This window comes from Tachysurus vachellii, chromosome 20 (genome assembly GCF_030014155.1).
Source record: "Tachysurus vachellii isolate PV-2020 chromosome 20, HZAU_Pvac_v1, whole genome shotgun sequence".
Taxonomy (NCBI): domain Eukaryota; kingdom Metazoa; phylum Chordata; class Actinopteri; order Siluriformes; family Bagridae; genus Tachysurus; species Tachysurus vachellii.
In genome coordinates, this window is record NC_083479.1 from 3,286,611 (window position 1) to 3,300,505 (window position 13,895).

General features: G+C 42.3%; 1 protein-coding gene across 5 annotated transcripts in view; it reads left to right on the forward strand.

Moving 5' to 3' along the window:
• The window catches only part of myo18aa (myosin XVIIIAa), a 65,255-nt gene extending 52,334 nt beyond the window's left edge, over window positions 1-12,921 (forward strand). For 3 of the 5 annotated variants that reach the window (XM_060896284.1, XM_060896285.1, XM_060896287.1), the window contains 7 exons: window positions 922-1,038; window positions 1,129-1,212; window positions 2,527-2,664; window positions 3,132-3,317; window positions 3,537-3,676; window positions 8,686-8,808; window positions 11,452-12,921. In XM_060896284.1, the coding sequence (XP_060752267.1) occupies window positions 922-1,038; window positions 1,129-1,212; window positions 2,527-2,664; window positions 3,132-3,317; window positions 3,537-3,676; window positions 8,686-8,808; window positions 11,452-11,560 (897 nt within the window). In that variant the 3' untranslated portion in view covers window positions 11,561-12,921. Of the gene's footprint in view, window positions 1-921; window positions 1,039-1,128; window positions 1,213-2,526; window positions 2,665-3,131; window positions 3,318-3,536; window positions 3,677-4,243; window positions 4,357-8,685; window positions 8,809-11,451 lie in introns of those variants that run through there. The other 2 variants (XM_060896288.1, XM_060896286.1) reach the window with 2 other exon arrangements.
• The last annotated feature ends 974 nt before the right edge of the window (window positions 12,922-13,895 follow it).

The following is a 13,895-nucleotide window of genomic DNA, read 5'->3' on the forward strand; positions in this document are numbered from 1 at the left end:
TGCGCGTTGTTTTGCCGCATACGCGGTTCATCCGATCGACAGACACTGATAGACTGATTTAAACCAAAATGCTACTAAACTGTAGCTTTGCTTGTTACTGTTGTTCATTAAAAACCAAGCGAAGGTCTCACCAGCAGTTGGTAATCCGATCCAAACGTTCCAAAGCACTGACACTGCAAACTCCATCCACACGCTTGTACTCGTTTGCCATACACAAGTCTTTGTGAATAATTTATTACTATAGAATCCAATACAAATGAAAACAATATATATATATATATATATATATATATTAGGCTTAAATAAAAAAGCGTGATTTGAATTTCTTCCTAAACTACTGTCTGTGCTGCTATTATAGGAAATGAATTAACGCAGTTTGACCAATCAGACATCAACAGACCTGCAATTACTCATTTTATACTCATTTTAAAAACGATACAAATCCTCGTTTGATGCACGTCCGTTATTCTGGGATGATTATTCTTACATTGGTTTTGATACAACGGCGTTTCTGACTTTCATTTTCCTCGGTGGTTTTGGAGTAGTGTCTGTAATAATGGCACTTAAATGACAGTTGTGCTCCTGCGGGAGAAGATGCCGGTCTGCTTACAGCTGCTAATTGGTGCACTTAATGACTGCTCCTTGCTTTTGGTCTTTTGGGACAATCTCTCTCATTTGAAGTGTGCTTGTGTTGTGTGTTTGGGTAGGGACGGAAAATGAAGTGCCATTTACAGTGTTTTGGTTATGTGATGAAGTGGCGTTAAGGGTTTCAACAGAGGGACAAAGCACAAAACCCTTTTGTATCAGTCTATATCGATTGTAGATACAAATCAAATCTATAAATCACCTGCGCAAATTTGTATTCGAGAGCAGATCAGTGAGATTGAAGTCTCTTTCTCTTGTCCTCTGCATGGATCTCAGCTGGAGGAACAGGTCAGCAGACTGCAAAGAGAAAAGAACGACCTGCAGTCACGTCTGGAGGAGGACCAGGAGGACACCAACGAGCTGATGAAGAAGCACAAGGCAGCTGTGGCTCAGGTTCCTAACAGACTGCTGTTTCCCTTCTCACATTACAGCTCTTAGAATACTTTTGCAGAATAATATGACGCCATGTGTTTGCGATTGTAGGCTACGAGGGACTTGGCTCAGATCACCGACCTGCAGGCTCAGCTGGAGGAGGCCGCAAAGGAGAAGCAGGAGATTCAAGATAAGGTACTGCAACATGGCTCAAACAGCAACATCACGCACAAAGCCACGCTCTGGGCCTCAGTGGCAGTACGATAGCCCAAAAGAGCAAAGATCATCTGAGATCTTTATCTAAATCTAGTTCAGTGATTAGCTGCTTTAATGACACCAAACCGGGAGCTCAACAAACCTGTGGTTTTCTGATTCAAAGCTCCTAATTATAGAAGGCACACACCGGGTGTGCAGAAGGACCTTCCGTGTGATAATGGCTCTCCAAGAATGTTTAAATTGCTATAGGTTAAAAGCTTAAGGATAGATTATATTAACTAAAAAAAAAAAAGTCAGAATGAGAGTGCAGATTTGTTATTCATTACCGACTCGGCTTTAATTTTACAGTCGATTTTTTTTTTCCTCGCTGCTGATATGAAAGAAAACACACAGAAAGCAATTACTATTTAAATATTATAGCAGCGATCTCTCAGCATTACCTATCTAACATCTATCTACATCTATGGTGCAAACAAGAAGTAATGTTTTTCTGCACTTAGGAAAGAACAGACAACACCTTTTACTCGTTATTATAAACATAATAATAAATGGCGCTGTAGCAGGGCCTGATGTAGGTGCTCATCGAAAGTTAAACGTCAACGATGACGATCACCTCAGTCATAAATGTGTTCGGGTGATGCTCGACCATTTTATGCGATGAAACGCCACAGAAAGCGAGAGCCACAGTATTAAGCACTCACAGGTGGGTGCTATTGCCACTGCTCAGTTACTGCTGCTCCTTTCACCTGGCTCCAAAGTGAGTGAGAGCGTAAAGGAAAAATATACACGGTCTTGTAAGAGTTCGTCTCTAAACCTCAAATCCGTACAGTGATTTTTAGAGATGCGTCTCTCTAAGGGAACCCAAATCCATGCCAGTAAAAATATAGAAATTCCCCTCACATCATAATGGAGTTAAATTTTCACACAGCTGTGTAGCGTGCATTGTTTACATGCACACCGTCACTGCATGTCTAATGATTTCTACACTGTTTAGACACAATGACAATAAATGACAGCAGAATCTACAGTTTACTGTACAATCCAGTGCCTGGTGCAAATCATCTGTCCCAACAATGTTGTTCTTAGTACAGAAAAACCTCCTGCCTTTAGACATGATGGGAGGTTATAAAACCAAACCACTCAGATTTCCCCTGAAGATATGATAAGGTCTGAAAGGATCACTACACTAAACTATACACTACACTGAGATGATAATATCCACAGATATTGTGAAGTGTGTGTGTGTGTAACTGATGACCCTTGAAATGAAGAGCATGGTGCTTCTCCACACAGCTCCAGTCTGTACAGAGCCAGCTGGAGTTCCAGGAGCAGTCAATGGTGGAGAAGTCTCTGGTCAGCAGGCAGGAAGCCAAGATTCGCGAGCTGGAGACCAAGCTGGAGTACGAGCGCACCCAGATCAAACGCCTGGAGGTGAGAGAGCGAGGGATGGCCAACGTGTGTGGGTGGACGGGTTGGTAGGGCATCCTAAAGTCACTGGGCAAGAGACGGAGTGAAAAATCAGCACCTTTTACAGGAGCACACTTGAGTCATAGCCTTTGAGCTGAGCTGCTAGCGTCCTCTGAGACACGATGCTTCCTTACGTTTTGTGTGAATAATAAATGTCTAACAGAGTATTTACGTATCCAGATTATGTCTGCTTACAATTTAGGATTTCAGAACTGTTTCAGTCAGTCAGTCACTTTTAACGTACTGTTCTGCCTTCAAACTTTGGGCCATGTCCTTTTCCTTACTCTGATGCTTGTATGGCACGAATCTCTAATTAGGATCCGATTCCTCTTTTCATTACAACTTTATCACTGTACCACCACACCAACATATGCTTGGTATGTAAGACCCAATACTCCATGGCTTTATTATAATAAATGTATTATCTGCAGACCCTGGTGACACGGCTGAAGGAGAACCTCGAGAAGATGACGGAGGAGAGGGACCAGCGTGCGGCGGCTGAGAACCGTGAGAAAGAGCAGAACAAACGCATGCAGCGGCAGAATCGCGACCTCAAGGAGGAGATGACCGAACTGGCCAAGAAGGAGGCTGAGGCCAGCCGTAAGAAGCATGAACTGGTAAGAAAAACCAGGAAATCTTTCAAACCGGATAAAAATTCTGTCTTTGTCCTTGTGCTTCAGTAATGATTAACAGACCGTATTTGTTTTTACACATCGAAGTATCATAAGAAAAAAATCACAGCAATCTGCACAGCAATACAATCAGCTTGATGAACACCATTCAACTGACTCCGATACCGAAATCACGACTAACAACAGAACTTCCTGTCCCATCAGGAAATGGACATTGAAAGCCTGGAAGCAGCCAATCAGAGCCTGCAGGCAGACCTCAAGCTGGCCTTTAAGAGGATCGGCGACCTGCAAGCCGCAATCGAGGACGAGATGGAGAGCGACGACAATGACGGCCTCATCGATAGGTACGTACACTCCTGCGTTAGGTTTGTCCTGTTATAGTTATCACATTAATGTGTTACACATTTTATTGGTGATGTTTGTATAAGCTATACAATGAAAAATAAAAAAACTCTTTAGCTTTTATTCCCCCCTTTCGTTCTCGTCTGTTAAAAGTGTTCTGCGTTTGCTGCCTTTTTATAATATCCACCCGGTGTAATGGCGTCCCTGGAGCAAGCTTCTTGTCTGTGTGGTTATTGTTGTTTTCTTCCTCTTGTTTAGTATCCTTCTGAGAAGCCTGCTATTGGAGCTAAAGATAGACGGAGCATTATACAGAGTCCGTGTGTGTTTAATATAAACAATCAGTAGATCACAATGCACTATGTTTTCTTGGGCTTCTTTTCTGCAGGTCAATTTTGGGACATGGAGAGACAAAGTACAAATAAATAAATACACTCAATTACAGCTACAAGGTTATTTGGTAGCCCTTACAATGGTTACCTCTGAAACTAATGAACTGTGATGAACCTCTTCTATGATTTAAAGCTCATATTTTCATGTTGTTTATCACCTTTCCTTTGTGTGTGCGACAGTTTGCAAGACATGGTGACAAAGTATCAGAAAAGGAAGAACAAAACGTGAGGACCTGAAACACTTTGTCGTTTGTTTGCGCTCCACCAAAACATCGCTGTCCTATAATAATGCATGCTGAGAGAAACTAAAGATCTGATTATTACATGCTCACGACGGCGGCGTCCGGCGGCCATTTTAACTCTGTGCATGAATCTGCAAACACGCCACGTCTGCCTCGTGTCCATTCAGCCAGCATGTTTATGCCTCATTGCATTTAACAACTTGATTCCTGAACACAGTCACAGCATTGATAAAAATAACTGGATGAACTGATTGCAGTGGAGGGTCAGCTCCAGCCGTGTCTGACAAATTCTCCTGCACGTCGCTTTATCTTTATCCCACGGCCGCAATATTAACAATAATGGACAAATTGATTTCTAGACAAATCAAAATGTCAAGAGACATCAATTCGCTTCTAGATATGATTTGTAGGGGCGCCGTGTGAGGCATGAGAATTGTGCCAATAATTGTCATGTGTGTGTTTGTGTATTTTTTAAAAGTAAACTTAAAATTCTAGCATTCCAGCATTGCATTTATGAGCATCATCAGGCTTGGAGGGCCATATTTAAGAAATAAAATTTGTCAACCAGAAGCGTCAACACTAGTAGTTAGCTGTCCTCATACTGCCTTACAAATAAGCCAGGTTTTATTTTAAGCGCTCGGGAATTCTGTCTCTCCAAGAAGCTTCCGACCAAAATGAAAATCGGATAATTAACTAGAAGATGGAGGGGGTGTTTTTTGGCCAGCTTAACAATCCCAAAGTGAAAGTACCTGGTTTTTTTCCCCCCCAGATTTTGTATATGGTCTCAGATTGAATAAATATCTATCAAGTGGCTGTGCAACATGAATGAGAACAGTGAGATCAGAGCTCATGCCTTTTCTCTTTAACTTTAATGTGCATTCACATAACAATGGCCTCCTCCTGCTAGAAAAAAAAACCCACAAGCACAGTGTACGGACTATATTAACTATATTCCATCAAATGAGGGGGAAATTAGATTAGAGATTTACTTGATATTTGGGAATCAATTCAAGTGAAACTGGAAGGAACCTACAAATCTGAGTAGACAGACCCAGATACCAGAATTTTGCAAAGAACCCTGTAATGAATATAGCACTTGCTCTCATGGCACACCAAAAAAAGTGGAGCTCACCATGAATCATTAAGTAGAGATGTTTTTTTTACGAGTCTGTAATGCGTATTTAAGCTGCGTGGTTTGATTAATGTAGAGCGTGTGTGAGGATAATGCAGTGTGGGAGTTGGGCTGTGGATGACTGAACAGTACAAATAATGTCGAGTGGTTTGGGGAATTTCTACAGGAGCTTTAATGATAAATCTAATTGGGTGGAACAGAGATATGTAACCAATAGGAGGATGATGTCATAACTGATTAATGTCCAGACTGTGAAGTGGCTGTGTGTGTGTTTGCGCGCCGTGCTCACAGCCCGACGTGCTCCACGCCAGTGGTCTAGGGCATGGGATGCAAATTTAGGGCCATTACATAAATAGTTCTCCATTAGCTAGTGTCATGTCCATATGTGTTTGGGTTTTATTTCCTGGAAGGATAATAAGTTCCCCAGACAAACTAAATGTCCCACATGTAGCACTATACTCAAGTCTTATTAGTCTGGTGCACAATGTTGATTAATTGTCTGTTATAGCATCTCTGTCGGTTTGTTACAGCTGGTGTTAAATAATAGTTTTAAGACAAACAAAAAACAGGCCACAGTCTGTAGTTGAGTTGCAGCCCAGTCGGTATAAGAGTAGGCTAAAATTGACAATAGCCGTCTCTGTACACTGGTGCGATCTGAACCTGACAGCACTGCTGCTAATAATAATGTGAGGAGAAGTGTAGCCACGTACTAGCAAACAAATACACAGGCAACTAATATGTTGTGCATGGAGCTAACATACAAACCATGTGCATCCAGACACCACGCGTGTCTGAACGGTTACTGGAGATGGTGTGTTCAGACAGGGACGTCCTACCTGAGAACAACTCGGCTCAGTTCAACAACAGCTTTATTAGATCACTTTACTGTATCTCATGTAAATATTTCAGCTCTTTGAGTCTATGCTGTCAAACAGAGAAGCACAATATGGCCCGTTCTAACAGCTCAGTATGCATACAAACACCCACAGGAAAAAGGAACGAACGATCCTGACAGCTAAATTAAAGCCAGTATGAAGATATAAAGTCAGCTTCACAGCCAGGTGTTCACACGCCAAGCAACATTTCTTTCGCCATATATAATCTGAGATATGAGGCTGTGCGGCACAAAAAAGTACAAAGGTAGGCAGGTGGGTTGCAAAAACATCATTCCCCCTGCAGAATTTGGATTTGTTTGACCAGACTGAGAGGTAATAGTGTGTACAAGCACAGTGGCTTGGTGTCAAATCCTACTTCAGGAACCAAAAAAGATCATGAATCACACAGGACATGACAGTGGTTCAGCTATCTTTCTTTCTTTCTTTCTTTCTTTCTTTAGTGTACCATTCCAAACATTACCGGCAGCTCTAATGCTAATCCCTATTAAACAAATGAAATGAAATTAAAGTGACATAATGAACACACACAGTAAAGATTTAACATTAGAGTTGAAGTCTTGAGTGACTGAGATACGTTCATGTCTGTATGCTTTAAATATACCGATTCAACGGCTTAAACAATGACAGTAAATTGTTGCTATTTTTTATGTGTTATATTTCATAATATGCTTGTGTTTGGAAAAATTATTTCCCACGTCTATAATAACGTAGACAAGACCTCAAGAACATACGAGACTAGCAATGTTGTTACGCTTGTATTGGATAAATCTGCTGAAAGAGCTTGAAAGAAGAAGTTAAACTGAAAGAAAAATAACGATTGAGGAAGAAAGCCAGTGTTTTCTTACTAATAGGAAGGAATTAGAAATACACTACAAAATATGGTAATGTTATACTTGGTACAAATTGACGGTGATCTGGATGTATTTCACGATGCCAGTCAAAGCAGACGGTAGATTGTGCTCTGTGAAAATATCGAGTAACCTTCTAAAACGTCATGAGCATAAAACTCAGCTGAAGGAGGTCACCGGTGGCAGCAGAAAGCAGCAACCGATGCTGAGCTGACGAGGAAAAAAACAGTCCAGGTGAAAATAACCTTTTGATGATCCTTTGCTATCGGTTAGACAACCAGGGATCCTGATGCAAGGAAAGCAAATGCAAACTTTACTTACAGCTGTACAAAAGCCTTTTTTCCTGAACTGATCCAACACCCACTCTCTACTGCAACCCTTCTCAATTCAAATGAGGCAGCTACAGTACTTCAGTTCAAATGAAGCTTATAAAGAACAACCTTAATAGAACACGTGTGCACCTTCTACTGTATGTAAACTTGGAAAACAGAAACAAAGCTAAATAAAATCTTCTCCCTGTAGTCCAGGAGTGATTTATGCTATGTTGCTCGTCTGAGGTGCTTCAGTCTGGAACAAAATAAATAAATAAATAAATCACTGCATCCTTAATTTATAATATACTGAAATGCTCGTGTCGTTTTCCTGCTAACATTTAGCGATGGGCTTTTAATGCCAGTCAATGCGTCAGCGGTGCAGAAAAGAGAACAAATGGAGATGACTTGGCCGACATGGTTTCTCTCACTCTTTTTGCAATGCGTTTTCTCTCAGTTATTGACTGGGCTCAGGTGCAAAGCTTCAGTACCCGTGCTTCAGTTACAATCATTAGAAATAGACAGGCAGGGAAACAGACAAGCATTAACATAACCATTAACATAGTTAATTGCGCCTTCAAGAGGTAATTTGCATTCTGTTCAGAGGCTGGACCTGTTTCACTCGACGGATTCCCATCCGAACTTATTTTACATCTTAAGAGCCGAGAGGGAAAAACGTAGGTACATTCATATTTATGGCCAGGACCGTTTGCTTTAGATATTTTAAGATATTCGAAGCCCTGTGGCATTATGTTGCCTCCTGTTTCATGCATCACAATCACAAGTGGACTTATGCAAATGTTCTCAATTATGCAGCCGATCTAACAGAGGAAGTTGTTAATGCAGTTAAAGTCCAGCTTCATCATTGTCATAGTCTCTTGTTCTCCTGCAGTGAAGAGGAGCAGTACTGGCACTTTGCATTTCGCTGTAATTACGGCTTTTATTATTGTTTGACTCTCAGTCCTTTCCTCGTTCCAGGTTTGATTTCATATCATTCGAGATGATGTTTAAGGTCCACCTGCTAGTTGACTGACTAATACACACATTAGCAACGTCTGCATGGTTTGAGGTTTATGTTTGTTGCCCTGGAACCAAGCTTTCTGTCTGTCTTAACCATTCAACAAACCTGCTGTCCATGTTCTTTCATTCCTGTCACTGCCACTCGTTGAAACTTCTGTATTGTTTTCCCACAGTGGAGAGGACTCGGATGTGGACTCTGAGGTAGAGGACCGCGTGGATGGGGTCAAGTCTTGGATCTCAAAAAATAAGGGCTCCACCAAGACCCTATCAGAGGATGTCAATTTGAAGGCACCCAGGTCAGTATGGATCACCTTCTTCATAAGCCTAAAATGATGAAGACATGCTCTTTGCCTGAGGAGAAGGTTTGGGTTTGCATTACCTGCAGCTCTACAGAGTGGTATGGAGCCGTTTCACAGGATTATCGCTTCCCTAAAGGCATACCGCAGTGGAGGGCTGGCTTTAATGGGGGTTAAACACTACTGGGTGGATGTTTTACAGGATTGTGACATTTACTAGACAGTTTTTATGTACATATTCAAACTGACTCATTATTGTGTTGATTTCTATCTTTCTGTCCTCCTGTATCCTGCATCTGCTCCTTCATCAAAGCCTCAAATATCCTAATGCAGCCAATGCTGATGTAAAAGACATAAAAGAAGGGAAGGAAGGTAAAGAAGGTCAGGATGTGAAAGAAGGGTATAAAGATGGCAAAGATACAGAGCTGAGTAGATCGGTGTCTGTGATGAGCACGCTTAGCTACAGGAAGCGTTCCAACCTAAAGGACTCCATCGGAGGCACTGGAGACGAGAGCTCCCTTTTCAGCACCCTAAAAGAGCAACCGGACACCCCGGACCGCTCGTCACTCCGCAAAGCTAAGAACAAGTCAATTGAGAAACCTGGAGATGACATAGATGACCGGGGCTCTGTCATCTCTCAAGCTTACTCGGAAGCCACCAGCAGAGCCAGGAAAGGACTGGAACGGCGTTGGACCAAGAATAGCCAGGAGTTTGACAAGGAGTCTGTCGTGTCTTCAGTGGCACCTAGCAGGACTCCCTTGCGGCGTGGACTGGACCAGGACAATGATGCTAGCTCCACAGTAAGCGGCTACAGTATACGCCGAAGCACATCGTGGATGGACGACAGCCGAAGTGACTGTGGGTCCGCAGTGAGTCCCAGTTTAAGCCGCCGCTCAGGAGGACGAAGCCCTGGGAGCGTCAGCGTCAGCTCCCGGACCTCGCTGGCACGCAGCAGCCGGCTTAGCGAATTCGGGGTTAACCTGGCAGACAACGATGATGCTATGAGCGTGGCTTTTAGCGAAGGTGGAATCTCATCCTATAGTCCTCGCTCTCGAGCCCGAAGTCTTTCCAGCCCCGCCCATAGCCGTACCGCCGGGGGCGAAGTACCCGATGACACAGACATCAAACCAGTCAGCCATCGCAACTACCTGGATCCCGACCTGGAAAAAGCGATCAATGAAGTTCTCAGCTTTAAGCCAATTAAGTTCAAGCGCCGCAGTCTGGAGGATTCGGATGAAGAGAAGGGAGGAGAAGGTGGGGAGGATGACAGGACAAGCAAACGAAGTGTGAAAAGCTCCCTGCAGTACGACGACGACGATGATGTTGAACTTCACCGAAGCACATCTAGACTTCAGCGTTCAGCATCTGGCTCTGCACTGGACTACTCCCGCTCTTCCAGCAGTTTCAGCTCTCGCAGCAGAAGCAGCAGTCGCAAAGCCAAAAAGAAGAAGAACCGAGACTCGGAATCTGAGAGCTCGTCAGCCGACGAACGCAGAAAGGGCTCCAAGAAGAAAGGGAAAAAGGGGTCCAGGAAAGGAAAGAAGAAGGAAAGCGAGTCGGAGTCGTCTGAATCCGGGTCGTCCGACTCGTCTTCCAGCTCCAGTTCCGATGTGTCTTATCGGAGTTCCAACAGCATAAAGAAAGGCCCGGGTCGAGGTGCGCCAGCATCTGATGAGGATGCAGAGCTAGGTGGTCTTGCAGAAGAGAGACCTCCGAGCAAGAAGGAAGAGAAGAAGAAGAAGAAGAAAGTGGACAACCTGATGATGAAGTATCTTTACAGGCCTGATAGTGATTAAAACAGGAGGTGCAGCAGGTGACTGGAAGAGCAGCATGGTGTTAAACTAACACATTAGCCAACAACAGCAGGCCTACTGACAGACTATAGGATAGTTTTCACACTGCTATAACAACTAATCATAACACGGCATGCCTGTAGTGCTCCTGAGACCGGTTTCCAAGCTGAGTTTGTGCTATCAAATCTTAACAGTGTTTAAAGTTGAACTTTGAGAGGAAATTGAAATTAATGACCTGTGTTCCTTTTGTTTGGAGTGGAAGAGCATGGCTTGCTTCATGGGTTCTTTTCAGTCCCCTCATGAAGCCTGGGGTTATCGTCTAATTATTCGCTTCTTCCTGAGAAAGCAGTTTATTTAGAGAGCTCTGTGGGTGCGAGTGCACATACTAATTCCCAGTGAAAGGCTGGTGTGATAAATGACTCAACTGCAGCAAAACAGCACAGCTCAGAAGAAGTTAATTTACCAAGACCTCCATATAGCATACATGCTCTTTTCCCTGACGATACTTTTTTCTATACAGTTAAAACCATTTAGATTTCAGGAAGAATAAAAACAAAAGGATCAACCAGAAATTATATTACTTAGTATATGAGTGCAGTGTATATGGTGGTAAGGACAATAGTAAGGCTTTTTCTCTACAAGCATCTCTCCTTTGTTTTCGAAGGGAATCGCTGCACAAACTCAGCGCTTGTATTGATTTCCGAATGCGACCGCATGACAAAACTGTGGGTCTGCTCTTAACCTTCAGCCGAGAGCAGAAAGGTCATGCTCACTGTTCATTTTGCAGCGAGCCTTGGCTAAAAGACTCTTTTCTGTGTTTCTTTCCTTCCTCCAACCCCTCTTCCTATAGGAGACGCCTGAGCCGGACCGAAGAAGAGAAGGAGGAGGACAAAGAGCTCCAGCAGACCCTTGTTACAGACAGAGACAGCGAAACCAGACTTTCTGAGACCACAGCGTAGCTCTGAACCATCACCGCATGCACTGATCATCCCATGGGGGAAATAATCTTCACCCCTTCAGACTCTCAGTCCGTGACTTAGATGTTTTTTACTCGTCTACTCCGCACATAGACGGAAGAGAACGCTAGCGTACGTCAATAAAGTTAACGAGTTATTTTATTTTACAGAAGTTTTAAATTAAGAATTTATAAACACAAAAGGAAGACTGACGTCCACAAGCATCGTCATTTTCACTATGAGCTTCTCTTCTCTTCTCTTCACCCTAAACCCTACATCACATCCATCACTCTGACCTCTCTCTCAGTCAGGGTTAGTATTAAGCTAGCAACCAGAAAACTAAAGCTCAGGCACGTAAATGATCAAAGTAAAAACATCATCATAATCATTTACATGATTGGTTTTTATTTTAGTGGCAAATTCTTTGATTTGAAAGAAATAGGAACTGTTCTTTTGTTGAAAGTCTCATAACGCTACTAGCGCCTCAGCTTTCTTTCTCAGCTTTAGCAATACAACGTGTTCTACAGGAAACTCTTCCCGTCATCAGCCTCCGAGGGGAAAAACACTTGCTATTATTATTATTATCATGAGGAAAGAAATCTTTAGCTTTTTTTTTTTTTTTTTAGGATCTTTCTTCTGATCATCCAGCTGCTGCCGTGTGGAGGTTGTGAATTTTGCCTTTAATCTTTTTCACTTATCAAGGCTTGCTCTGAGATCTTTAGTTCTCTCTCTCTCTCTCTCTCTCTCTCTCATCTTGGTAAATATTGCTTTTCCGCTTTCTGTTTTCTTTTTGCCGGGGATTACGAAGATGCCTAAGGATTCTTTGGTTATTATTATGCTATTATTATGCGATGTCTACATATGCACTTGAAAAAAAAATATATATCGGGGCTTTTGTCAAAATATAGTTTTACATGGAATTAATCTAACTCTTGGTCCTACTTCATATCTGTGATCTGTTGCGATAAGGATTTGTTCTTAATAATATTGTAATTCTGCCAAATATTAATTACCGACTGGTGTTGGAAAACTCTCAGAAGCGTATATGTGAAAAACACACTCCGGTTACAGGCACAAATTACCGGTAATTTTGTGTGCTCGAGCGTGAAATGGGCAAAAATATAGTGTGTTGAGTGGACAAGCTGTTAGCGCGGCTTTGCTTCGTTTCCCTCGTTCATGTTTTCTATGCATCAGTGCATTTTATTGTGAACTGACGCTTTGTGTCACACCGCTCCTGTAGTGGCTTAACGTAATAAACCAGAAGGGATACTGAAAATATTTAGTACCTCTTCCAGAAGGCTTATCTAATGTCAAATGATACTGGGATTAGTTGTACTGTAAATAAATATTTGTGATTGTTTACACTGTCTTGTCAAATGCCTAATTTTCTTTTTTCTGCATGACAGAAGAAAACTCTACTTCTTTCTTTCACCATTTCTGTGGAGACAAACCAAAGCTTAGTTTTTGTTTTTGAGTGAAAGAAAGTAGTAAGCGAGAAAAGCCCCGGGGTTCGGAACACGCCCTTGTCCACCTCTTGCCCCTCTTGCCGCTTTCCTCGAGGCCAAATTAAATACTTCGTTAGCTGTGAACTTTCTTAGATAACTCAAAGGAAGCCTGAGGGAGGAAGTAGAAAAAAATAGTCTACAGGAGCAGGACTTACTAGCGTTAGTATTGTCATATTAGCGTTTTGATTGTCATTTATTAATGAACAACACTTTAATATTGTCAAAACTTAGTGTAATTACGTTGAACGCAGCAGAATGTCAGAAAACAAGTTACATCAGTGGCACTCCATCCCTCGGGATCCTTTCTTTTTCACCAAACTTAAAGCACAGACACTTCGAAACTTCTAAACAAACATTTCTTCCCAGAAAACTGTTTATGAGGCGTAGCTTCTGTACGAGTTGCTCTGAAACAGATGTTACTATGGAAACGATGGCAAGGGCATTATTACTACTATTATTATTATTATTATTATTATTATTATTATAAACCTGTAATTTGCAACCTGTTAGAGCTGCTGGTACAGAAAATTAATCAACACCTTCTGACCAATCAGAATCCAAAATTCACCTGCGATGTGGTTTATTCAGTGTCTGCAGGAACTCATGGTACAAAACAGCACTACCAAGAGAAATCCAGTCTCCTACGAAGGTTAATACTTTATATCTGTGTTTAGAGAGACTGAGCCTTCCATTGTTAGATCTGTAAAGCCAAAGGAGGCTCTCTGGAGGTTTGTAAGTCCCACAGAGAGAGAGAGAGAGAGAGAGAGAGAGAGAGAGAGAGAGAGAGAGAGAGAGAGAGAGAGAGAGAGAGAGAGAGAGAGAGAGAGAGAGAG